Source organism: Calidris pugnax, unplaced genomic scaffold (genome assembly GCF_001431845.1).
Source record: "Calidris pugnax isolate Ruff unplaced genomic scaffold, ASM143184v1 scaffold255, whole genome shotgun sequence".
In the NCBI taxonomy this organism is placed as follows: Eukaryota; Metazoa; Chordata; class Aves; order Charadriiformes; family Scolopacidae; genus Calidris; species Calidris pugnax.
Genome location: NW_015091101.1, coordinates 664933 through 691304, shown reverse-complemented (window position 1 = coordinate 691304; position 26372 = coordinate 664933). Strand labels below are relative to the sequence as shown.

Here is a 26372-nt window from a genome sequence, read left to right as displayed (position 1 = left end):
GGCGTGTGCACCCACCCATCCACCCCCTGCTGTGGGGCCCGCCTCCTCACTCTGCTTTGGGTTTTTTGGGTTTGTTTTTTTTTTTTTTTTGCTTTATCCAGCTCTGTGGGTCAAACCCCAAGTTCAGATGAGAGAAGGACAATCAGCCGACACCACCTGCACCGGTGAAGCCGCAGAGCTCCTCGTGTCCTCTGAGACAAGGGAAACGGCCCCTGGGCACCCCAAACCTTCTCCCCAAGGATGAGAACTTTGCAGGTGATGCTCCCAAGTCCGTGTCCCTTGGGGAGACCTCACAGACCTGCCTGTGCCCTTGCCCTGCATGGAAAGAGGCGCTGAAGACGGTACTGCATCAACACCCAACCGGACCCAGGGACGGACTGCAGCGACCCATGTCTGAGGTTTTTTCACCCCAAGGATGTAGTTTGGGTCAGAGACACCACCCAGCACACAGAAGAAGAAGAAGAAGGAGAAGAAGAAGGAGGAGAAGGAGAAGGAGAAGAAGGAGGAGAAGGAGTATAAGAGGAAGAAGAGTCCAGCCAGTGGAGGTGGTCCTGGAGGACCCCAACCCACCGGCAGGTCCCAGGGGAATTCGGAAGGTCTCCCTGCCTGTCCTAGGCAACCAGGGGGCTTTCTGCAAATATCCAGAGAGCCCCTCCTGAACAGGGCTGCATCCACTGCTCCTTCCTCCCTTTACTCCTCCTCCTCTCCTCTCTTAAAGATGGAAGGAGAACAGCAGTAAGGAGTCACCTCTTTGGAGGTCAGAAAGATGATGGGGCCCTGGAGGAGGCAGCGATACCGACTTCTTTCCCCTTCCCCACCAGTCTCAGAGCAATTACCTTAAACTGCTGATTCCTCAGCCCTCTCCTGCCTCTTCACCACTCCATCCTTCGCCTCTGGCACTAGAGGTGGCCCCAAAGCTCAGCCCACTATGAGGAAACAGATCTCAGCTTCTTCAGGCCCCACCAAAGTGGCCCCCAGAAGCAAAGTAGGTGGTTGTGGGTTTTTTTTCATCTCCATCTCTTGTCTAATCTGGTCCCCCTGCAACCTTCGCCTTCTTCATGGCCAGCACTAAGATGCTCTGTGTTCACTGACAAATGACCTGGGTTTCAGGAAGAGATGATGTTTATTTCAGCAGCACCATTCACCTACTAACCACCCCCCCTGCCCTCCAGGGAGCTCTGCATTCCCACCATGTCCCATTTCCTCCAACGAGACCTTTTCCAACGTGAGAAGCTTTGGTGCTTGGAGGCCAAGACCTAGTTTACAACCGCAAGAAGGTCTCACCAGGCTTGGATGCAACCCATAGTCACAAGTCCTCGGACGTTGCAGAGACCAGCTGGTTTCCATCACGGGACACGAACCGAGTGTCTTGGGAAACCCCAGAGAAGCCAAGAGCCAGACGCTCTCCCATGTCCACCAGGGTGCCGGATCTGGCTGTCCCTGCTGCCCACACCAACCAAAACCCCTTGAGGAGCAACTTGCCACGATACCAAAGATTTTTTTTTTCCCTGCAGGTAATGACAATCTGAGCTCTGTCCTAAAGACAATTCTCTCAACCAAGGTTGCCCCCAAAGGGTGTTTTTGTGCTGTGGGGAGCAGGAGAAAACCCAGGGCCCCTCCAAGGGTGATGGAGAGCGGACGGTTGGAGGGTGAGGAAGAGGAGGGAACCCCGGAATCCCCCACTGCGACATGCTGGTTCAGCCTGTGTCCTACTTCAGCTGTGGAAGTTTTCAGGGATTTTGGTCATTTTATTACCCATGATGCCCCCCAAACACTCCGGTTCTACCTTGGGTGGAAGTTTTCCATTGGTGGCTTTTGAGCTTTGACAACTCACCCTTGGCAGTGCTGTCCCCATCCTGCCGAGCAGGAGGAGTTTGGGCTCCTGGGGACGCCTGGATGGCTTTTAGCCATTGTCACCCCGCTGTGGCACGGCCAGAGCTGAGCTTTTCCAGCTCTAACGATGGCTCCACTGATGGGACGTCGGCACAGAGCAGGTCAGGAGCTGGCATTTCTCCTCCGTGACAAGAAATGACTTTGCAAGAACAAAAATCACCACTCGTCCCTTTTCTGGGCCATCTGAAGTCTGGGTGGGGAAGATGATTGGTTCCTCGTTACCTCTCTCCTCAACCCACTTTGGGCACCAGGAAGATGTCACCACCAGTGTCCCCGGTGTTAAACTGAGCCCTTTCCCTTGTCTCAGAGGACACCCACAGCCGGCGATGGGGCTGGAACCCACAGATGCTGCCCCCCCAGAATCTGGTCCCTCTTGAGTCTGTCTTTGTTTGGGGTTTTTGAAAGAGAGGAAATTAAAAAATGCGAAGAACAAAATTCAGGTTGTTGGGTTTTGTTTTGTTTTCTTTTTGTTTGGTTTGTTTTTTGTTTGTTTTTCTCTTTCCCCTTAACTTTCTAAAGGAAAACAAGACATCAGACAGAATTAATCCCAGCCAGGAAGAACCCGCAGCCTTGGGTTTGCCAGTCCAGCCACCTCCAGAAAACATCGCTCATTTTTCTGTATAGCAATAGGCAACGCTCGTCCTCGTCCTGCACGGTCCGAGGGCTGCATCTCTGAGTTTTTAAATGACCTTTTCCTTCTAATTAAATTGAATTAATTTTCTTTTTTTTTTTTTTTTTGCCTGCACGGTCCGAGGGCTGCATCTCTGAGTTTTTAAATGACCTTTTCCTTCTAATTAGTATTTATTTTTTTTTTTTTTTTTTTTTTGCTGCTGCTTCATTGTCACTCTCATGGGATAGGTTTTACTCTACAGCGAAATGCAATTGTTACTCCTCTGTGTCTTGCAACTATATTTGTTTAAGCTATTTACAAACGTTAAAAAAGAAAAAAAAATAATTAAAAAAAAAGAGTCTTATGTGTCAGGCACTTTATCCAAACTGTGCTGTGTGCTCTGGAGTTTGTTCCTTGTTCTTTGCAATGACTCACGCAGGGGAAATTACCAGGAAACTTAACTCCAGCCTGTCAACAGGTTTTAAAAGAGGAAAAAAAAAAAAAATTAATCTCTATTTGTTCATCCTCTACTGGTCATGACTGTGTTGTATTTCTGCAGCTTTCTGTTTCTTCAATAAATTATTTTCTAGTCATTCACCCTGGCGTGTGTGTCCCACGGTGATGCTGGGGGGGTCCGTTCCCTCCTGAGGCTCCTCGGGAGGAGCAGCCCCATTTCAACCACCTCAGCTCCTCTCCCCACACCTGGCCAAGGACATCAAGGGGTGGGGGGACATTTGGGGGTCAAGCCCAGGCAACTGGGAAAGGTTCCTTCACCCCCCGAGGTTTTCCACCCGGTAGCTGCAGGGGTCAGAGCTTTCCCTGATGAAGCCTCACGTAATTTCATTTCTTGGCACCATCCATCTCCTGGCCAGAGCCCAAAGAAAACACTTGAATTCTCACAAACTCAGAGCAGAGGAGGCCAAAGCCCTCGTTAAACAAACCCATCGAGCTGGGGGTGCTGCGGGCAGGTCCAGACCCCCCGGGGCTGATTTAATTATTTATCTTTTTACCTGAATACCTCATCCTACTGTGTGTTTTGCCATAGACTCACAGACTGGTTTGGGTGGGAAGGGACCTTAAAGCCCCCCCCCAGTGCCACCCCCTGCCCTGGGCAGGGACACCTCCCACCACACCAGGTTGCTCCAAGCCCCCTCCAACCTGCCCTTGAACCCCTCCAGGGATGGGGCAGGACACAAGTGGCAAAGAGCTGGTGGCACAGACCGAGGGACCACAGGACCTTTCTGTGCAGCTTCCTCCCGCGGTGGCACAGCAGAGACGTACAGGAGAGGAGAGAAAAGCTAAAGACTTTTTAATTAAAAAATAAAAACAATAAAAAGGGTGATCCGGTCACCAGTTCACGCACAACTTCTCCAGCGGATGTCCCCAAAGCCCGGCTCTGCAGGACATGGTGCTCCTGTCCCACTGGGCAGAGCTGATCCTCATCACCCCCTATGTTTTGCCCTCCCCCCACAAAAGTACTTTTCAGGGCTGTCCCCAAAGGTGGGGACGTGGGTCCTGGGGGAGTGGGACAGGGCTGCTGTGGAGATGGGGCATGGCACATGGAGCCACCCCCACCATGAGCAGGGGTGGCAGAGGGGAGGAGGTGGAGATGGTGGGGAGGGATGAGGAGAGGCTGCAAGAAGGTGGGCTGGTTTGGCTGGAGCAGAACCCCCCCCCCCAGGTAATCCATGATACCCAGACCCCCCCTCCAGAAAACAGGGGGGCATTTTAAAATTGTGCCATTAGAGCCTGAGCTGTTGGGGAGATGCAGTTGAAAGCCACGGGGGATGGATCCAGCCCCACGTGAGGAGGATGAGGAGGATGAGGGTCTTCATGCAGCCGCTGCAGCTCAGCCCCTGGCATGGGAGTGAGTGACTGGGGGTGAGGGACTGTGCCCCTCACCCAGCCCCACTGCTGGCCTTCCATCAGGGCTTTTAATTAATTGAGAGGGGGTGTTAAGGCAGAGGAGCAGAGGTCAGGGGTCCAGCCTGGAGCAGGATCAGCCCCAGGAAGGAGAAAGCCCTTGGTTCCAGGGGGGCTCAGCAGAGGGAAGGGGGGTGGGTGCCAGGCAGGGGGTTGTGGGGTGAGGGGACAGGTGTGGAGGCAGACGTTAGTGGTTCTTCATGGCTTTACGGGGTCCTCCAAAGCCCACGCAGACACTGTGAAGGGGAAATGGAGCCGCTGGTGGGACACGTCCCTGGGGTCAGCGCCTGGACCAGCAGCCCCCCCACCAAGGATGGACCAGCCCCTCCGCAGCCATGGGGCTGCCCAGGCTTCAAACCCATCCAAATGTGACTTTTTAAAATGCCCATGAAAGGAGGGAGCCAGCCAGTTCTGTGCCTTGACGGCACCTCCCCTGTCCCGACGTGGTGGGAGGGTGGTGCCATGGCAGCTACACAGAGGGGCTGGGGAAGGAGGACAAAGCTGGGGTGGTCTCTGGGCGCAGGAGACCCGGGGTGGTCCCACGGGTGGCCCCAGCACGCAGGCTGTCCCCGCGGGTGATGAGGCCGGCATAGCCCTCCTGGTGGGAGAAGGCGTAGCTGGAGCGGCGGTGGAAGGAGCCGCGAGGGACGTGGGCACGTAGCTCCACCGAGGGCTCCGGCTCCCGCCTGGCCTTCAGGCAGATCTTCTGCAAAGAGATGGGGAGGTCAGAGCTCTGGCCACCTCCCGGGCAAGCCCTCACCCCAAGGAGGGACACACAGGGAGAGCAGGGACACCCTCCACCAAAATACCACCAAATTGGCTCTCAACTCCACCATGACCTGAGCTGATGGCATGTGATGTGTAACGTGGGGACTCTCTTGGGTTCTTCAGAGCTCTCAGAGCTCTGGAGCACAATCTCAACCCCAGCTCTCATCTGGGATCTCTTTGTACCATGGGCAAGATATGGTCCACAGCTCTACCAAGGCACTACCAAGACCTGTAGCAGACCCCAGTGCCTCCTAAGCAGCAGCTCCGGGGAGTCCTGGAGGGCAGTTCCTTGCTGCAGCCAAAAGAAGACCCTCTCCAAGAGCTGGAGCAGGTCTCTTGACTCAGGTCCTCCCATCAGGCCATGAACTGATTTGGAGAGAGGGCCCTGGAGCCAGACTTGGACACCAATGTCCTGAGACACCACCATCAGCTGAGCGTCACCAAGGAGAGGTGACGTGCCACCACTACAGCCCAGGCAGTGGCCTTCCTGGGGAACCTCACCCTTCCCATCACCAGCAGTGCCTTGGCCAGCCCCAGACATGGATGTTGGCAGGAGACCCCTCCCCATGCCAGCCCCCCCACAGCCCTCACCTGCTGGATGGTGGTTTTGCCCATGATGGTGCAGTACAAGCGGATAGTGAGTGAGGGGATGGTGTTCACCACCAGGGACAGGAGAACCACAAGCAGGACGTAGGGGTCGGTCAGGGCATTCTGGCTGGCACCTGTCAACACAAGAAGTTGGTGGGTGATATTTAAGTGGGGAAGGTGGAGAGGACAGAGGGAGCAACTACTGGGGGAGAGGCCCCCACCCATGAAGGTGGTGAGGGGTCTAAAGAGGAGATGGTACCTAAATTGGAGTCAAAAATCAAGACAGCAAGATCAAGAAGTGGTGATGAAGAGATGGTCTATAAGGTGGGAAAGAGCTCATAGCAAAGCCCTGGCAGGAGAAGGGAAGGACTGTGGAGGTCCCCAGGGCATCTCACCTGGGAAGTGGAAGATGGCAGGGGCTATTCTGAAGGCACTGAAGCTCTGGGTCAGGAAGGAGAAGAGGCAGAAGAACATCAGGCTGGCTGTAATGATCAGGAAGGACAAGGCTGTCCAGAACTTGGTGTCCAGGATGATCTGCAGGGGCAAGGGCACAGCACACAGAGGCTGCAGGGACCCTCTTCCCTACAACCACCGGTCCCAAATTCCTCCCCTGCCCCAAGGGAGATCATCCTCCAGCCAAAAAACTGCTGGGGATCATGTCAGAGAGTCAAGGGCTGAGCACAGCTGCAGTCCCTGAACATCTGCCCCAGGGCCAGCACGGAAGAGGACAGACCAGCGCTCACCTCCATGAGGACCGATAGCAATGCTGACGTGGCCACCGTGACGGCGAAGGACTCATAGTCACCAACAGCCCTGCTGCCCACGCGGTCCTGGAAGGCCCAGAGCGTGATGTAGAAGCTGGCGAGCGATGTGCTGACCCCATGCAGGAGGGTGACGCTGAAGACGCGGTAGTTGAAGAGCTCGTCTTGCTGCCCGATCACATAGAGCTCGGGGAACTCCAGGCTCTTCTTGGCACTCACGTCCTGCCAGGAGGACACCGAGCATCACCCTCCCCACCCACACTGAAGGGCAGGATTGGGCCCCCAACACACCCTCTGGGAAAGCTGCGATGAGTCCTTCCACCCACTTGCTCTGGGGTGACGGGGATGGAGGTACCCCAGGACCGGTGGTGACCTCCAAATGCCCGTTAGCTGCTTGGTACCACAAAGAGCCACGTGGATGGGGTGCAACGACCACCAGGCTGGTTCAAACCCCCCGAGGATGCAGCCTCCAGGCAGAGGGGCTGGATGCAGCCCAGTGAACCCCTACCTGCTCCAGAAGGCCCATGGACAGCACAGGATAGGCGGTGTAGAAAATGTTGTAGAGCGCAAGGAACCAGCCCTCATACAGAGGCTAGAAGAGAGAAGAACGTGGCTGTGAGGCCAGTGTAGCTTTGGAAAAGCTCATAAAGGATGTCCAGGCACCAGGGGTGAGTCCGAGAGACTCGCATCCAAAAGCTGGGGAAGTCTCCATGGACTTGCCCCAGGCTCTGCATCACCCCACGATGTCTGCAGCGATGGGTGGGCTGGCTGGGGGGCCGTGCTGCAGATGGAGATGGGGAGCTGGAGCCACACAGTGGGGAGATCAAGTCACACTGATGGCCCTTGGGATAAAAGCTCCCATTTTGGGGGAAAGCAGCTTAATGCATGTGGGCTCTTTCCCTGAGTCTGTCCGAGACTGAGCTGCAGCTCACAAGAACATCCCAGATCTCCCCAGGCTGCTTTTCCCAACCCAGCCAGGTAAAAAGCAGTTGCATCTCAGCCAGGCAGCCCCAAAAAATTGCCTAATACCAAGGCAGGAGAGAAAGGAGAGCAGGGCTATGATGTGGACACGTGTCCATCAGGTAGTACGAGGCACGAGACCTCCATGGGGTCCTCCAAACACCCATGTGCAGACCTCCATGGGATGGATGCAACCCTCTGCTCACAGCAGCGTCCCTCACCTGAGCTGTGAACCCGCTGTGGAAGGCGAACCAGACCTGGGACATCAGGCCAGCAAAGGTCTTGTAGAAGAAGTAGCGGAGGAACTTGCAGATGCGCAGGTAGGCCCAGCGGCCGTGGACGAGCAGGAGGCGCTGGAGGTAGGAGAACTGTGCCAGGGCATAGTCACTGCACTGCACGGCCTGCATGCCCTCCAGCCCGCTGATGCCCACACCGATGTCCGCAGCTGCAGGGGACAGGAGGGCGTGAAACACAGGTGGGGAGAGTTGTGGGGAGCCGGGCGCTTGGTTTCCCCTGGATTGACCCCAGGCTGATGGGCAGAGGGTGAATCCAGGAGTGATGGACAATCACATGCCATGGTTGAGGGTGTGAGATACCAGGCAGGGTTGGGCATGCGAAGAGCACAGCCCTGTGCCAAGGCTGCTGGAGAGGGGCAGGGAGGTCTCTGACAGCTGCCCAGGTTGGTGCTTGAAGGTTCATCAAGTTTCATCCCAGCTGCTAAAGCAAGTGGTCCACCTTGCTCCTGGCCCAGCTGGTCCTGGTCCTCTCACTCCCCTCCCAGCACGGCAACGTGGGGAACTGGGTTGGGGGTTCCCCTCTCAGCTCCTCACCTCGAAGGACAGAATGATGGGCCACCACCACTCCCCACCAGTGGGACACACTGACCAAAACCCCCAGTCCTCCCTGCCCTGAGCCTCACTTTTGATCATGTTGACATCATTGGCCCCGTCCCCGATGGCCAGCGTGATGGCCTTCTTGTGCTTCTTCACCAGCTGCACAATGAGAGCTTTCTGCTTGGGGGTCACTCTGCAGCAGATCACCGCCTGGCAGCTGGTGGCCAAGTCCACAAAGGCCTTCTCCACCAGACTGCCCTCCTCCTGCGAGCCCGTAGCCCTGCAGGCTAGCCACCGCCACAGCTGCCCCTTCTTCTCCTTCTGCACCTCTCCCGTGTGGAGGATTTTGTCCTGAGGGGAGAGCACACGTGGTTGGGACCTCAACCATACCCTCCACAGCATGAGGGCCCCCCACCTCCTCAACGATGCTCTTAGATCTTGTCAGTGCTACAAAACAGTGACCCCAGCTTTCTCCAACCTCATCACGCAGCCTGCATCACCTCAGAAGACCAGTTGGGCAGGTTTGGTCAAGCCCCTCAAAACCAAATGACTGGTGCAAGGTTGTCCTTCTCTCCACTCTTCATCCCTCAGCCCAAAAATGGCCTTTCCCCACCCCTCGGGCAGGAGGGGCATCACTTCTTCCGTGTACTGGTGTCACCCAGGACTTTGATAGAACCAGGGCAGAAACAGCACAAGCAGGGAGTGGAGAAGAGCTTCCAAGTGCCACCTTACCAGGAAGTCCCCGCTGACAATGAGAGCTCTCTTCTTGTGGCGTGAAGCCTCCGGGCGCTGCTGGGAGAGGTGGCCACTGCAGAGGGCTTCCCCGCCACCACTGAGGTTGTTGTTGCTCATCCAGTAGGCCTCGAGGATCTCACTGTGTGAGGAAGGGGTTGTTGGAGCCAAGCTGGGGACACGTGGGGATGCTGCCTGGCTTCAACTGAGACCTGCAGTTGGCCACTGCCATCTCAAAGCCAGTGCCAGGGGGATGGGGCTGGTACCCAGCGGTGGGAATGGGGGGGACAGAGAAGGGGCCTGAGGGGCTCATTGATATAAAAAATCAGCCTCTGTCCCTGTGGTTTAGAGGCTGGAGAGACAGTTTATGCACTTTCTGGTCAAAGACCACCAAGGAAGGGAACATTATGGGGCAGAAACAGCTGGTGAGTCCTGGGAAAGCATCAGCAGATGAGGGCCATGGACATACAAGCTGGGATGAGGAAGGAGAAGCATCTCTGGCAGAGTCAAGCTCTGCCCACCCTGCACAGGTTTCTGTGCTCTCGGGTGTCTTCAGTGGGGACAAGAAGAACCAGAAGGTGATGGTTCCTAACCTGATCTCCTTCTCCTCCAGGATGTCCATGTCATCTGTGAGCAGCTTGCAGGCATAGCCGATGTTCATTGCGGTCTCTGCAACATGTAGGTGTCAACGGCCAATGGCCACACAGTGCTTCCCCCCACCCCAGGGCAGCCCCCAGCCCTCGGGTCCAACAGCCCTCAGAGTAGGCAGTAGCTTCTGGGGCTCTGTGCCATCATGCAGATGGGTTCTCCTGCTTCACCCCATGGGTGGGACATGCTATTATTTTATATTAAAGGGAAGAGCAGAAGCTGGTTGTTGCCCACTCCCAGGGTCCCCTATCTCTTCTCTGGGCCTGGTTAGGGGAGAAGCTGAAATGTGTTGGTGGGATCTGGGGTCCCCTCCACTGACCTTGTTTGTCTCCTGTCAGCACCCACACTTTGATGTTGCCCAGTTTCAGCAGCTGGATGGTCTCAGGGACTCCATCTTGCAACTTGTCCTCAATGGCCGTGGCCCCAAGCAGCTGGAAGGAGGCGAGTGGGTGGCATGACATGGGGCAGAGCAAGATGTGCAGGTGGGAATTAACCCGCATCCAACCAGGGGTCCTTGCCCATGGGTGGACACCACCTGACAGATATCTAACCCAGCATCTACTAGCATGTCACAAAGTCACCCCCTCATGCTGGAGAGCCGAACCCCACACTCCTGCCCTCTGTGGGACCAGCAGAGCTGGTTCCTCCTAAATCCATCCCACCTGCAGGTTCTGCTCCATCTCCTCGTACAGCTTGTCCAGCTCCCGCGCGCGGTCCTGCAGCAGGACACTGGCCTCATGGTGCCTCCTGCTCCAGACGCTGTACTCCACCTCGCTCACCTCCTTGCTGGCCAGGCATAAAGTCCTCAGTGTCTCCTCTGCAAAGTGCTGCAGAGATGAGACATCAGGTCTCCCTTCCCAAGACCAGGATGACTCTGACGGGGCATCAGGCCAGCCAGCCATGATGCTCCCATGGGCAGAGCCAGAGACACTCCAGGATCTGCAGGTCTCCCTCTGGGCTCTGACTCCCTCCCCCCATCCTACAGCATCCCCATGAGCATCCTTGCAATGCAACTGGTCCATGCAGAACACCAAAGGTGGCTTTGATGCCCTCTTGGCCCCATCCCGTATGCAGGGGAGGGTTCTAGAGCAGAAGGAAGGAAAAAGGACCAAAATCCTGAAGCCAGAGGAAGAAAGAGCAGCAGAGACAGCCAGGGACTCCAGGACACCCAGCCCAAAGGTAGCAGCAGGGAGACCAGCCCTTTCTGCCCCAGACTCACATCCAGCGCCATCTCAGTGAAGGTCTCATTGGGCCCTCGCCTCTGCAGCCTCTCCAGGATGACCGTGTCAGCCCCCTTGGTGTAGAGCCGGATCCTGCCCTGGGGGTCTCGCACTGGGAGGGAGGGGAAGGACAACTTAGGGACCCAGAGAGATGGCTCCCACTCATCACTGTCCCCATGCAATGGCCGTGATGCAGAGACCACTGCAGGGGACACTAGTGCTTTTCTGCTGGAAGTCATAGGAAGACCATGGTGGATCTACATCACCATGAGGCAGGATCAGGCCTCAAGGACTGTCAGTTCCTCACACATCTCCTCTGAGTCCCTGATTTACTTGCTCGCTCTTGGCTGCTCAAACCCTTCTCAGCTGCCTTCACCAAGGCATTGGGGTGAGCAAAACCCCAGGACAATCCTTAGGAGCCCTTGTGACAGTTGTTGTCAGTCACGGCCATCCTGGTGCCATCGCTTGCAGGGCTGAGTATGGCAGGGACCCTCCGTGTTCCGGGGGGGCCCCCTGAGACACCCCGTCCTGCTCACCCAGGACAGACATCCTCTTGCGATCGCTGTTGAAGTCCAGCATGGCCAGTACTTTGTACGTCCTCTTCCTCCCCAGCTCACTGATGGTGATGGTGTCTTGTGTTCGGGCCAGAAAGACATACCCCAAGTTCCTGGCTGCCAACACCAGTGCTTCTTCATCCGGTGAAGCTGCCTGATAAACCAGCTGGTCTGCAGAAGAGGAGGAGGAGTTAGACAAGGAGACTCCCAGCCAAGCAACTCTTGGACTTCTGAAACACCCTGCTCTTTCCCAGCACCAACATTATCTATGGAGACCTTAAGGTCCAAGCCACCAGGTAGGGAAACTCTGTCCTACTTGTCTCATCTCTTCTGCTCATTGCCCCAGGCAGGACAAGTGTCCAGCCAGAGATGGATTATCCCCCCAGTGCTTCCGTTCCAACTAATTATCTTTAAAACAAACCCAACTGTACACATCCATGATGCCAGGACAGTGGTCCAAAGCATCCTTGGGCTCTCACACCACTTGAGCCCCCACAGCAGAGCTTTGCTGGGCCACGGAAAAAGCCATTGTGGCCTCAATGCCTTGAAGGGCAGCTCGACCCCACTCCAAGCATCAACCATGTCAACGGCTGTGGCCAACCCACCGCCCTTCTCCTCCACCATGACAGTGTGGCAGAGGGCCAGCAGCCTCAGGAACTCCCTCAGCACGGGGTCGTTGTCCTGTTGGGCGGCTTCCAGCAGCGTTGGGTCGCAGAAGTCCAACTTCTTCTCCCCGTGGTGGCTCCAGGTCAACCCTGACCCCTGCAAGAAGCACGGGCAGGGCTGCAGGCACCCGGGAGAGACCGAGCACCGGGAGATGCCACCAGGTTGCAATGCAGCCACCCTGTTCTGGCATGGTCCCATCAGAGATCCACAGACCCAGACCAGAGTCCGTGAGCCCAGCTCTGCATTGGCGGGGGGGAGTATAAAAATGTTGGGAATCATCAGAGATCCACAGACCCAGACCAGAGTCTGTGAGCCCAGCTCTGCATCGGGGGGGAGTATAAAAAGGTTGGGCATAAAAAAAATAATAATAATTAAAAAAAAAATTAGAATTGCATGTTTCTGCAATGATTTTGGTTCCCCTGTCCTTAATTGCCAGCTAAGAACTGGCAAACTCGTAGCATCCGGCCCTACACGGGAGAGGGTTCCTTAATTGCCAGCTAAGAACTGGCAAACTCATAGCATCCAGCCCTACACGGGAGAGGGGAGTTACGCACCGATGGCTGCTGCTTCTCACAGCCTGTGCCCGTACCTGCCAAAATAAAAATAATTCAATTAACAGAGAGCTGGCAGGGGGGGGGGTTCGAGCAGTTTCTCTGGAAGGGGCTGCTGCTTTTGCTGGCCAAAAGACTGGCAAAAAGGGACAAGTTTCCAGCGTCCGCTCAGCATCGGTTCCTGAGCCAGGCTGAGTTAGGATGGCCGGGTCTGAATTATTTGGCTCTTGGACTGTTCAGAGAAAAACTACACTTTTTTAATGAATGTTAAAAATCCAGGTCTAGATTTCACCCGTGTTTCCTGGGATATAGTTGGCCAGAGACTGGTGGGATTACGGCGATGCTGCTGTCACAGAGGTGCAAGACCATGCAGCAGGCAGGAGAAAATTGGGTTCATTCCCACTTAAAAATTTTGCCAGATTTGTTTTTCCCCTTTTTTTGCTTTTATCCCTGTCCATTTGTCCCAAGTGCCTGATACTTATCTCAGGAAAAAGGAGCTCCATGGCCCACCTCACTTGCTAAATTTCACTAATTAAGCGCTGAGACAGCTCCCAAAAGCCAGCCAAAATTTCGAGTAAACGTAGCAGTAAGAAAAGGAAGGACTTGGCAATTCTCAGATTTCTAAGGGGAAAACCAAGCAAAATCATAAAAAAAAAAAGAGCAAAGAGCAATTACATGCATTCACTGTAAAGAAACAACATAAGGGAAACGATAATTTCTTTGTCTCCTCCATAGGTCACCTCAAGTGCCCATATGTGGAAACCAAGCCGGAGATTCACCCAAGAACGATGCAAAGAAGAAAAGCAAAACCTCCTTTTTCTCTCCAAGACCTTTATAGAAAATAAAAATCCATGGGCCTGAGCTGGTCCATCTGGGGGTGCCTCCTCTGCCTGCCCTGTCCTGGATCAGCTAATTATTATTCCAGGTGGGATCCACCTCACTCAGACGCCGTGTTTGCCGTGGGGCTGTGCTGAGCTCCCAATCCCAGGCTCCCCTTTGGTATCAGGGAAGACCCAGATGATCTCAGCTGAGTTCGGGGCGTGATACATCTCCTGAAAGGCAGGCTCACATTCTTGGAGGGCAGAAATGGGCCCTGACTCCATGCACCAGGAGCACGAGACAAAGGTGACCGCAGGCGTGGTGGCCCCTGCAGAGCACCGGTAACATGGGAGATGAGAACAAGCAGAATTCCTACAGCTTCTGCCTACTTGCTGGACCACCAAGACCAATCCACATGCCCCAAGCTTCCTAACAAGCCAGCAGGAGGGGAAAGAACCAAAGTGGCCTAAATTCAAGGTCTACTTCACCAATCTCTACAAACTTGCATCCCCCCAAAAGTTACCATAGATGGTCCCATTGATGCAGCATTTCTTGAAGGTCATCACATTTTGTGTCAAGGTGCCAGTCTTGTCCGAGAAGATATATTCGATCTGGCCGAGCTGATCATTGAGGCTGGTGCTTCTGGCTTTTGCTGGAATGTCCTTGGCGGCGTAATACATTTCCAGATCCCAGTTGATAAAAAAGCTGTTCACCAGATAGATGAATTCAAACCTACGGAAGATAGAAGAAGACTTACACTGGGGAAGATGGCTTTACTCACATCCCAGGGAGTCTTGGGGATCTGACACAGGACAGAAGGGCAGAGGAGAACTCCCCACCTGGATCTTATTGCTCTGAGCTTGGGGGAGGCAAGAGGCTTTTCATTGTTTGTGGCTAGTTTTCCAGAAGGCTCATCACCCCAGCCTGAGAGCCCATTGGGACCCAGACAACTGGGCTCCCCTCTGGAAACCTGGCCCTTGATGACAAAATTCATAGATCTGGAGACTCAGTGAAGGGCTGAAAAGTTTGGAAACTGCTTCTTCCAGCACAAATTGTGATCAATGCCCACTCACAACGGCTCTGCCCTTCTCTTGCCCACTCTGCTGCTGCTCAGGGAGGAAACATCACCTTCACCAGTCTCAGACTCAACCCGCCCACAATTTCCAACATCAGTCGGTCAGTCTTTGCATCTCTTTTCTGGCTTTCCTCTGGGAAGACCTCAAAGCACATCATCAGTGTTTGTAAGACACCCTCAATGGATCCCTACCCTCTCATGTCTAAGGGAACACATGGGGATGAGTTGCTCAGGTCACAACTGGATATTTTGTGCAGCCTCATTTTCTAAACCAAGGTGCCAGCCAAGGACAGGCAGGGGGTACTGATCTCTGATCACTTCCAAGCTCTTACGTTATATACATGGACATGGGTATGATGATGCTCAGGAGGATCATGAAGCCCCAGAAGCTGAAGAAGGCCTGCTGGGCAGGAGTTGTGTGCTTGTAGAGAGCAGAGAGGTAGCTGTGCTTCTCCTGGAACATCTTGGCCCAGAACCCAGAGGCAACGGCAAGGCACAGTGATATGACCAGCAGCACCAGGAAGATCTGAGATGGGAAGCCAAGATGAGAATGGCCCATCCCGCAGAGCCCACCCGTCTCTTTTCTAGGACCAATCATTGCCCCTTCCAGACTGTTTGTCACATTTAGATGTAAACTTGTCGAAAGGTGTCCTTGTGCCTGAAGCTGGTTCTCAGAACTCATCCTGGGCTGAGATGAAGGATCACAGCACGTATTTCAGCTTGACATCTCACCAAAACCCAACTTTCCCACCCTCCTGATTGCCTCGGACATCATCTCCCTGGACAAGGGGTATCCTGCAGCCTCCCTGCTGGAGTGCCAGCAGCAGAGCAATGCTAGGGGCCAGTCTGAGAGGTGATGACACTCAACCACCAGGAGCAGGAGTAAGAACCATCCAGTTCCTCATTATGACCACACTGTTTTGCTTCCCACAGAGGAAAGGGTCCTCCTTCCTCCATCCTCCATCTACTCTGCTGAGCCACAGCCTGCAGGTCCCTCAGCACAAAATGCCTCCTTGGACCTGCACAGTCATGGGTTATTAAAACAGAACAGGAGGGCTTGGAGCTCCTGAATCCTCCAGCTCCTTGGTCCATGGGGCTGCTCTTCACCTGAGGAGTCAGAGCTGCCAGTGTCCAGGGTTTAAGCAACACAATCACCACTCAGGCTGTTCCACACCCAGCAACTACCACTTCATGAGAACATCACTTGGTATTTGCCCATAACATGCTAACCCCAAAATATTTTGAGCAAAATATTGCAAACTGAAGAAAATCAGCATCAACCAAGCAAGCAGCCTCTCACGAGAAGACTTGTGAGCAACCCCAGGAGGCCAGTGGACCAGGGCGGGAGGTGTTTGCACCACACTCACTATGATCACCAGCCGGTCCATCATGCGGTCCAGCTTGGTTTTCTTCCGCTTGATCTTTCCACAGTTCCTCATAATTTTGGAATCAAATCCTGGACAAGAAACATTTTACAAGTGAAAACCCAAGTCCAGAGCCCCCAGAAGGTTGACTTGCAGCTACGTGATGCTGGTTTCCTCCACAACAAGATCTTCCCACCTCTGAGGACTTCAGAGGACCTCATCCCTTGGTCAGTGGATAATCAAGCCGTGGCTGCACACAAGGAGAAGTGCTGCTTACACCTCCCCTCTACCCACAGCTACTCATGGCCAAGCTCTCAGCTGCACTGAGCCACAAAGTGGAGTGGATCCAGGTCAGATATAACCTGGGATGAGTAGAGGTTTGGTACCACCACATCATCTCCCTGCCAGCGAACCCAAGTCAAAGCTTGGGACAACCTTCTGGGGGCTTGGTTTTGGCGGTGGGTCCTCCCACTTTGTATCAGCTGAGAATGGGACCTTCTGATGGCAGAAGCATGTGGACAGCTTAAAAAAACCCAGGGATGTGGGTGTTTTCTGCCCTTCCTGGGCACTCACCGGCGTAGATAACCAAGCCGTAGCAGACGTCGGTGTTGCGCAGCTTGCAGCCTCGCAGCAAGATCCTCTCGCTGTCGAGCGAGTAGGTCTGGCCCTTCCACTCCAGCGTGCCCGTGAAGCTGTGCATGCGGCTGTTGGGCTCCTCACAGGTCACTCTCCCTTGAGCAGAGGGGCACCATTCAGGTGATGGCTTTGGGGGGGAAAAGAGAGGATCTTCCTCTCCCCTCATCCCCCACGCCTGACCCCTCCAAGGAGGGGTGCTGGGGGCTTCTTGGGGAGATTCAGGTTTTGTCAGGGCATCTCTGGATCCAGCTGAGGTACGGAGGGCTCAAATCAAGGCTAAGGTGGAGGAACACCCTGCAGTGCTGGGAGGGTGTCCAGGAACTGCCCTGGACTATAAAACTGGAGAAGGTTCAAACGCAACCTCCTTCATCCCCAGAGCCTCTGAGAGGACCAAAAGGGAAAAAAATCCAGGGTCTGATGCCAGGTTTTGGGAGCCAAGCACTTTATTCCAAGGCAGAGGGAAGGTGCACAACCCTGATGGACCCACTCTGCTGAGTAAGGGCCTCCACGTTAGGTATTTGGCTCCTTGTGGGCAGGAGCAAGTGCAACCCCCTGTTGGACTGATGGCACTTGGTGCCTGAGGGGACAGAGACTTCCCGAGGCTGGGCCCATCCCATCCTGGTGGGATGGCCACATCCTTCCCTGTCCGGGAGACTCACCATCAAAGGCAGCCATGCTCTCCTCGCTCACCAGCTCCTGGTGGGTGACCAGAAGGGCCTGTCTGAACTTCAGGTTTGTTTCCCTGCAACCAAGAGCCAGGGAGGGAAAAATAAAATAACCCCGTTGGGTGAAAGAGCTGTTAATTCTGCTGTCGGATCCATGGGACAGAGACAGCCATTAATTACATGATTACATGAGTGGTGGCAATGAAAAGCGAGATAGGGACCTATCATGCCAGACTTTGAGCCCTCATGCAGGGAGAGAGCCCTGGCCCTGAGACCCTGCCATTAAATCATCCTGCAGATGGAGGTGGGAAGGACAGGCAGCCACTGTCCTTGGAGATGGAGAGAGGTGCCCAAAGTCACCAGCTGCTCTATGGAAGCCTCCAAAGTGGTTTTGGACTCCCTTTTTCAAAATATGGGGCTCCAATCCCATTTCTGGAGCATCCGTAGGTTTAACTTCTGGAGAATCCCCCACATCCCATGGTTTCTGCTGGACTTGCAGCCCTCCCAGCGTGCCTGACCCCCCCAGTGCTGGAGGAAAGGGGGGCTCAAGACTTAGAGGCTTCAGCCTTTGGCTGGGATGTCCCTGCCCCTCTCCTCCCATGGCAGCAGTGGTCCCCTGCCCCTCTCCTCCCATGACAGTAGTGGTCCCCTGCCCCTCTCCTCACCCGTCGATGTCGGCCGTCTCCACGTAGCAGAGGCTGCTGGGCTCGGAGCTGCACAGCAGGAGCATGTCGGCCTTGAAGAGCAAAAAGCAGGGAGTGGGGGGAGCCCCAAACTGAGCCCCTTCTGGCTGAAACTGCTGCCCCCCTCACCCCCCAAGACCCCCAGCACGCAGCCAGCTCCGGCACCCCGCTCACCGGCACGAAGCTCTCCTTACGCAGGCGGACGATGTCCCCGACGCAGATGTCGCGCCATTTCTGCCAGCGGAAGCTGCAGGAGAATTAAGGGGGTGGGGGGGAATTTTTATCCTTGTAGAACAGAGGGGATTGGGGGGTGGGGGACACACACGGCTGTTTCTGTCCTTTGGACCAGCCTGTGTCTGTCCCAGCTTCTTGCATGAGTGGTATCTCCAGTTTGTTGGTTCCTCTGCAACCGTGGTGGCCTCCCATCTGCATGAACAAAGGATGGCACAAGTACCCATTTGTCACATCTATACCCCCCGTACCTATGGGTGACAGGGATTTGCAGCCCCCTGGCCACAGGTGGGAGACATTGCTCCTTCCCTGGATGCTGTTTAGCAGAAATAGGACTCTGTGGGTTAGATATGAAGACCTGGAGGAACTTCTCCGTCCAGAAAACCTTCCTCCCAGCACATCACAGCAAATTAGGGTTTTTTTAGACCTGTTGTCTGTGGCTGGGATACGATCGTCCCTACGAGGGAACAGCTGGACCAGCAACAGATTTGGGAGGTGATGGGAGTTTGCAGAGTCAGGGACGTTCCCACCAAAACCCTTCTCAGCTGCTCTGCTCAAGGATGCTCAGCACTTCAGATGGTCCGTCATTCACACAGGCCTGGAAAACATGGGTACAGTTTCCCAAAGTCTCTCACCTCTTCCCGGACAGGATTTCACATGGCCTGTTGTTGATGTTTCTGTCACTTTGGTGACGGCCCTGCACAAGGGAGAGAAACAAAGAGGTCAAAAGAAAGGGATGGGCCATGCCAGACTTCCTTGTTCCATGAAAACAACCATCTGAATGCCACAATCTGCCTCCTCAGCCCCGGGGCAAGATCTGCTTTCTGAAGCATTTGGAAGATGTATTCTGATGAACAAAGAGGCAAAATTTCCCCTGAGGTATTTCTGGGAACCAACCTGGGGATATTGTCATTGGTTAAGATATTAAAGATAACAGAGATGGGGTTTTGGCCCCAAAGAAAGCAGCAGGTTGGTCATATCCTTTCCAAGGGGAGATACAAGGCGTTTTGGACATGAGAGAGTTGATGGTACCTCAGGAATGACAAATGACAGCAACTCCTAAGCTTTTCAGTTCATCCCACAGCAAAGGGGCCCTTTCTGCTGATCATCTTCCCCCCAGGACCTACCCCCAACGCTCACCGTTTTTCATTCCAACTTGTACTCACAATGTCATCAATCAGGTCTCGTAGCCCCCGAATGGTGAGAAGGCAGCCCAGGGGGAACAGCAGAGTGAACCAGGGCAGCGTGGAGATCTCAGGGAAGGTCTGGAGAAGGAAAATTTTAGACCATGGACACAACTTCCATCCCACCTCAGGATGCTTGAGGTGACTCCTCGCTCCCAGCTCCCCTCCCCAGCCAGTGCCTGAGGATGGCAGGAACCCATCTAAGACAAATCCAACCAATCCTACGGAGAACTATTTTGTTGAATTTCCACCTCTTTTTAAAGTGGTCATGTGAGTGCCTGAGTTTGGAGGGAAGGATTTCTACTTAGGTGTGGTCTACACAAGCTTTACTTAGATCCAAACCAAATCACTTTAAATTAACCAAAATTAACATGGGTTAAACCCCTGGGAGTTTATGAAAGACAATGAACACCACTGAAAAGCACCATCCTTGACATCATTTTAGATGAGGGTCCCCTACTCTGGACACCAGGCAACCCTCCTTTGCCAAATAGTGTCACACACACTTGCCCTCGGTGTCCATCCCACCTGTAAGAGGATGACAAAGACGAAGTAGACGTTGGCCATTCGGTGGAACTGCTCGTAGAGGTTGAGGGGCAGGAAGGTAAAGATGTTGTACTTGGCTGTCTTGATGGCATTGCCCTGCAGAAGAAAGGTGGTGGGAGCTCAGGCACATGAAATCAAGGATGTGTTTTGAAAATACCAGAATTATTCTGGTGTTTTTAGGACTTTTCATGGCATAAGAGATGCCTTTAAAAGTTTTCCAAAGCCATAAGGAGAAAAGGAGATTTATTAGAGCAAAGGGCTATATAAAAATGAAACAAAATAATTTGCTTCTGGTTGTCTAAAGTGTACCTAATAGACCCCCAGCCAGATTGTCATTATTTCGCGGAAAAAAAAAATAAATCTGGCTTTGTTCAATCAAAATTTTTCCAAAAACCTTTCTTTTTGTTTGACCATCAGACTAAAAAGCATCCTTCATACAGTTCTGCCCCTTGTCTGACAGCTTCAGAGGGCACCTGGCGAGGAGCAGTCCTTTCTCTTCACTGAGGACTATGTACGTGTCTCTCCATCCTACTGGAGCATCTCTGCAGCACCTCTGTCATGTCCTCCCCCAACCACCACCACCTCAGGAATCAGGGGCTAGGTAAAGAAATGGCCCAGGGTGGCCCAGGCTGACTCACTGCGTACTTCTTCTTGCTCAGACAGAAGGCAAATTTCTTCTTGAACTGCATGTGGTAGTTGCGGTCATTGGCCCTCACCTCCCAGGTGAAAGCTGGAAAAGCAAATAGATATCTACCAGCCCTCAGCAGGGCCAGGCCCTGGCCACCAGCATCTGGCCTCCAAGGACACAAGGACCAGTGATGGTGCCACTGGGCTCATAGTGACCCACTGCTAACAAGGTGGGCTTTCCATAGTGCTCCTACAGCTTCGGAGCAGCTGAAGGTAAAACTGGGATGGAGGTGGGTCTTTGGGGTCAGCTGGGTCACAGAGCGGACAGAGAAGCAGGAGGCCAGAAGCTTCCAGAGCTGTAGGACTGCTGCCTATGGTTCCCCTCTCAGCCTCAGGCTGACCATTTGGGCTCAGCTTCTGGTTTAACAGCATAATCAGGCCAGGTGAAGGATGACTCCTCCAAGAACATTATTTCAAGGCTGGTCGTTCCTCCCCTGATTTCATTTTTACTATCCCAGTGTAGATACCACCAAGCAATGGACATCCCAGCTGTATTCCCCAACTGATGCACCCCAGCTGACGGTCTATCCTTCCAGACCATTTCACCCCAAATCTGCTTCTTTGCCATCTCAAAACTCCATCCCACAGTCAACTTTCTCATAAACTGCCTTAAAAAAAGGAAAAAACAACCCCAAACACACTCATTGCACAACTGACCTGGCAGCTGCTTCTTTCCACGCAGGCAGCCCGGGGCTGGGTCTGGGGCAGCCATGCTGGCTCCACTGCCAGGATCTAGGGACAAGGACAACAAAAGATATTTGCAACGCTGAGCAATGACACCGTGATCCCACTGGGATGCTCCCACATCCCAAAGCTGGGCCCTCCACCTCTCCAGGGTAGGACTTCCTGCAGAAGGGACACTCTCCTGAGCATGGCTGGGGATGGGTGTCTTCCCTGAAACCACAAACTCCTTGAAGGGAGGGTGTAGCCAGGGGGGGTCAGTCCCTTCTCCCAAGGAACAGGTGATGGGTCAAGAGGAAACAGCCTTCAGTTGCCCCAGGGGAGGTTGAGGATGGATATTAGGAAAAAATTTTACACTGAAAGGGTTATGAAGCCTTGGAATGGGCTGCCCAGGGAAGTGGTGGAGTCACCATCCCTGGAGGGATTTAAAAGATGGGTTGACATAGTGCTTAGAGACATGGGTTAGTGATGGTTTTTGTCAGTGTTAAGTTGATGGTTGGACTCTATGATCTGAAAGGTCCCTTCCAACCTGGACCATTCTATGATTCTACAATTCTATCTTAGACCTTTTTACGCCACCAGAGATACAAAACCCCACACTGACACGCAGGCGTCCGTAGCCATCTGATCAGTGACATCAGGCTGAATATTTGCCATCAGAAAACCTCTTTCTCCCTTTGATGCCTGATGTTCTTTGCTCCGCCCTTTGCAGGACCAGCCACAGCTCAGATGGGAATTGAAATCCACATCACCCTGGCGTTTTTGTCCAACAGTCACAGGTTTGCCCTTTGTGGGTGCCCTACGCTTACTCAGACCTCGGGTGGGCATCAGCACTGGGGGCTGCCTGGAGAGACCCCTTCTCCGTGTCCTCAGGGACGCTCAGTGGCTTTGGCGTGGGTCACCTCTCAGACCCACCTTCGCCCATGATGACTCAAAGACATTTTTCCTCTCCGAGGAAGTTATGGGAAATCATTTGAAGCTGTCAGTGAGGAACAGGAGCTCTCCCCGTCCTGCCATCACGCCCCAGCGCCCGTCATGCCCAGAGAGCAGCCACCTTCATCAATGACAAGATTTCCCTTACGCTCAGTAGCTCAGTGACCTTCCCTGCAGGGATCTTAGGGAAGATTAATTAATGTTTGTGAAGCGCTTTGTGATCCTTCCATGAAAGGAGTCAGTGAGGTATAAAGCATTAATTACCTTATTATTAAATAATCCCACACAGAGGCCTATCCCTGCCATTATTTTTTATCTCACTCCTTTGATCACTTCTCTTGTCCATTCTTTCACCAAAGGGGCTGCTTCTCACCCTATTGCTCCTCCTGGTACAAGGCAAGTTTCACACTGGTTGGCCCTGACAGGACGCTGCCCTGAGATGCTCATGGTTGCCACCAGCCAGGCCAGAGCTGTCACCTCATCCCAGGTGTCACCTCCTCCCTGAACAGCAACATGGGCAAACACCTTGGCCCCTGCGTCCAAGAGCTTGCCCAAAAAAAGCTTTGATCCACAACATCATCCTTCTTTACCACTAAGGACTCGGCATTTGTCACTGTACTTGGATCATAAATGTCACCCATGAAGTCAGCACATTTGGGGCCCATCTCTGTGTTCACAGCACGGCTGAGAAGAAAAGGAAGGATTGTGGGGAGCTGCTGTGTGTGGTGAGACGCTTGTGCTACATCCCACCGCTCCAACTACCATTTGTCCCACTGATAAGAGGGAGTGGGAAGAGCAAGGATACCCGGAGGGACGAGATTTCTTCCACACCCAGCTGCACGGAAGCCCCTTGGTGCCCGAACTGGCTGCTCCCACTTTGTTTGGGCAAAACAAGGTGGCAAAGGATTTGACACAGAGAAACGCAGATCTCCCACCAACCTCCCTGCTGTGACCCCACTCGTGTCCTTGGCCCAGGGAAGCTGTCACCCTGGGACAGCTTTCCCTGCAGACAGCCAGTCCTGGGCTGCATCTGGTTGCAGAAGGAACAAGGAGGGGGACACCAAACTGTCTCCTGCTCCTGGCAGGCACATTCCCAGTCCCAACAGAGGGGTGGGCTCCCCAGACCACACAGATGTACCTTCTCCTCCTGGACCATAAACAGGGCCAAGGGATATGGGCTAAATGGAGGTACCTGCACCATAAGGAACATCCAACAGGAGACAAAATAAACCTTCAAGACCAGGCTGGATGGGGCTTTGAGCAACCTGGTCTACCAGGAAGTGTCCATGCCCAGGGCAGGGGGTTGGAACTGGACGATCTTTATGGTCCTTTCCAACCTAAACCATTCTATGGTTCTATGAACCTCAGGGTATCCAGAATGGGGAAAACTGAGCCACCTGCTCACACTTCTCTAAATCAGCCAGTGCCCCTTGGCTCGTACTGGTGGAGGTCACCAGCCTTGCCATGACTCCGTCCCCAACACTGGGCCAGGGCACAGCAAGATCCTCATCAGCCCATGCATCCTGCAGTCCCCAACCATGGGCAAGCAGGACCCAGAGCCAGAGATGGCACCAGGGTCAACCCCAAGCCGAGATCTCCAGTCAAGCTTGTGATGATGAGATAGGTCCAGATTTAAGCCAGGAAGCCAACACGTAGGTCAAGATCAGGTCTGGTGACAAAGGCTGAGGTGAGACATAGTCCAGTGGTGGCTGAGCAGGTCCATTGGGATAAGACAGCTCCAAGGCTAAGCCAGAAAGTTAGTCCATGGGTAGAGGGTTGGGTCTGTAGCCAAGCTGGAGAAAGACCATGGACATGGAGACTGACCTACAATAAAACTCAGGCAAGGACTGAGCCAAGGGCTGAGCTTAAATGGAGCCCTGTGGCCATGGCCAGGTGTGGGAGAGGGCCCATGTGAGGCTGCTCGAGGTCATTAATGCCTGTTAGTGCCCTCAGGGCCCTGACCCATTGCTCAGAGCAACTGACCTGACCCTGACCTTGCTCCAGGACATTACTATTAAAGCTGAGGCTGACAGTGGTGTGTGCCGAGACATTTTCTTGAGCTCCCTGCTTCCAAACCAGCTTCAATCAAAGGGTCTAACCCTGCCCTGCCCCGAGTCTCCCCAGGACACACTGAAAGACCTTAGTCTTGCTTGTGGTCGTCCTTTCAGAAGGTCCCTCTTGCGCTCAAGATCCGGCCTGAAGTTGAATAACCATCAAGTCCCCGCTGTGCTTGGCATTTCCCAGCCCCATTGTACCCAGTAACGCTCGCTCCCCATTACCCCCCCTGCGCAGCTCCTCTGCTCCAGAGCTCGATGCCAGGCAAAAGTACAGCTCATTAAACACCTGCAGTTGGCAGATGCAGGACCCTCCGTGGAGCTGAGCCTTTGCCAGAGCCCAGGAGCAGGGGCGGAAAAGGGGAAAAAAAGGTGGGAGGGAGGGGGAAAAAGAGTGATTCAAAGCACTGGAGAAATACTTCCAAGGAGGTATCCAAGAAAAACTCAGTTCCAAGAAACGTCTCTACAAACCTCACTCATCGCCTCAATAATTAGCAATAAAAAGCTGCACTTTGGGTAGGCGGGAAGAGGCTGGAAGCGGGTGCCAGGGCGCTCTGCCAGCCCCAGCCGGGCGGGCTGCTGGCCAAACCCTGCCCTCGCCCCAGCCTGGGCCTTCCTGGGGCCACAACGGGCCAGCGATGGCCAAAGGCACAGGACATCCTCTGACCACTGCTCCACACCTCATCTGGACCAACAGCGATTTATTAACCTGCGGGATGTTCCTCCAACCCAACGCCTGGGATGGACCGGTTGGTCCAGCCGGGCTGGCAGGGAACGTCCCGTCCCACTGGTCCCCAAGGTCCCCAGCTGTAAAGCAGCCGCGCGGTGCTGCTGGGTGCTAACATGACCTTTCTCACCCCAAAAATGTAGTTTTTGGCTGGGGGGGGGTGGTTTGCACGGCTGAACACAGAGCAGTTTTAAGCAGGAACGGGCACTGTGCCACAGGGGTTTGGCCGGAGCTCACGAGACACGTGGAGATTTATGTCGGCCGCCGCTGCGACCCGCTGCCGCGGGGGGTTTGCTCCTGAAATCTCCGGATCAATGTTGAGCTGTTGCTCGGTAGAGGAATTAGTGTAAGATGTTGGGCTCCCTGGGCACCCAGCAGGCCCAGCACAGCCAGGTCTCATGGCTGGAGGGCTTCTGGTGGCCTTTCTGTCCCTCCTAGGCAAAAACAAGGGGGTAGGGGACCATCCTGACCCCCCAATCCCTTGCCCAGGGCTGGTGGGTGCTGCCATAACCAGCTCTGTGAGCGCTGCCGTTGTTTACACCATCACAGCATCCCCGGGGGACCCCAACCCATGCCCCGTCACCCTGGGGACCCCCCGCCACCGCCAACCCCCAGCTGCTGTGGCTCCAGCATGGCCCCGGGCTCGGCCCCACGGTGACGGTGACATCCGTGGGTGACACCAGCCGGGTGACGATGAGTGGGCGAGTGGGTGCCCGCTGGCTCATGCCTCCTCCTGCCCTCGTCACGCCGGAAACACCCCCGCGCCCCGGCCGGCTGGATCGTGCCTCGTTAAAGCCTCTCGGGGATTTTTTTTCCCCAGCTCCGAGGACGTGCCGAGGCCATGAGTTTCCCTCCGCTCGCCCTATTTTTCCACCTGTTTTGCTGCCAATCCAGGTGAAAAGGCAGGTGCCTCCATCCCCACCCATTCCTCCGTGCCCAGCGCCCAAACGCGGAGTTGTTAGAGGGTGGGGGGGTCCTCTGGGGTCCCCCCTCCTCCTTCTCCCCAGGGATGCAGATCCCAGGGGACCCCCGAAGGACCTGACGGCAATGAGCCCCCCCCCCACTGCCCACCCCTCGGTCCTGTCGGCACCCATGGGTGCCCTGAAGGGAGGAGGAGGATGGCAGCCCCTGGGAGCTGTTACCGTGAGGTGGGGGGGGCACGGTGCCACGCTTCCCCCCTCCCGCCCCCCCTCCCCGTGCCCCCGTACCTGCACCGATCCTGTCCGCAGCCCCGCCGGCAGCCGCCGAGCTCCTGCCGCCGCCCCCGGTGTGGAGCGGGGCCGGTGCCACCCGTCCTGCCCCGGGCGGGGACCGCGGGTTCGGCCCACGCCACTCCCCCGGGACCTGCCCGCTCCCGGCCCGACGGCCCGCCCCCCCCCG

The 26372-nt window shown here is 54.7% G+C and overlaps 1 protein-coding gene across 1 annotated transcript; it reads right to left on the bottom strand.

Annotated features, from left to right (window-relative positions):
* Positions 1-4268: 4268 nt before the first annotated feature.
* On the bottom strand, positions 4269-21319 carry ATP8B3 (ATPase, aminophospholipid transporter, class I, type 8B, member 3). Its single transcript, XM_014957957.1, has 27 exons — positions 21255-21319; positions 20549-20640; positions 19893-20006; positions 19347-19445; positions 18816-18877; positions 18124-18196; positions 17932-18002; positions 17261-17343; positions 16539-16697; positions 15969-16057; positions 14934-15127; positions 14050-14258; positions 12711-12745; positions 12096-12252; positions 11473-11661; positions 10936-11048; positions 10379-10543; positions 10036-10147; positions 9662-9737; positions 9069-9210; positions 8423-8687; positions 7725-7948; positions 7052-7135; positions 6526-6765; positions 6178-6316; positions 5786-5916; positions 4269-5132 (listed from the first exon to the last, which is right to left on the bottom strand). Exons 1-27 carry the CDS (start codon positions 21307-21309, stop codon positions 4896-4898), a joined length of 3609 nt encoding a protein of 1202 aa, XP_014813443.1. The 5' UTR covers positions 21310-21319; the 3' UTR covers positions 4269-4895.
* Positions 21320-26372: the final 5053 nt, after the last annotated feature.

Bases quoted from the DNA above. Each gene is read 5' to 3' on its own strand.
- ATP8B3 (XM_014957957.1), bottom strand. From the start codon at position 21,309: ATGGCTGCCCCAGACCCAGCCCCGGGCTGCCTGCGTGGAAAGAAGCAG. The intron at 9,738-10,035 runs GTCAGTGGAGGG...TACATGTTGCAG, and splicing joins GCTGACAGGAGACAAACAAG to AGACCGCAATGAACATCGGC. The intron at 5,917-6,177 runs GTGAGATGCCCT...TTGTGTTGACAG, and splicing joins TGCCATCTTCCACTTCCCAG to GTGCCAGCCAGAATGCCCTG.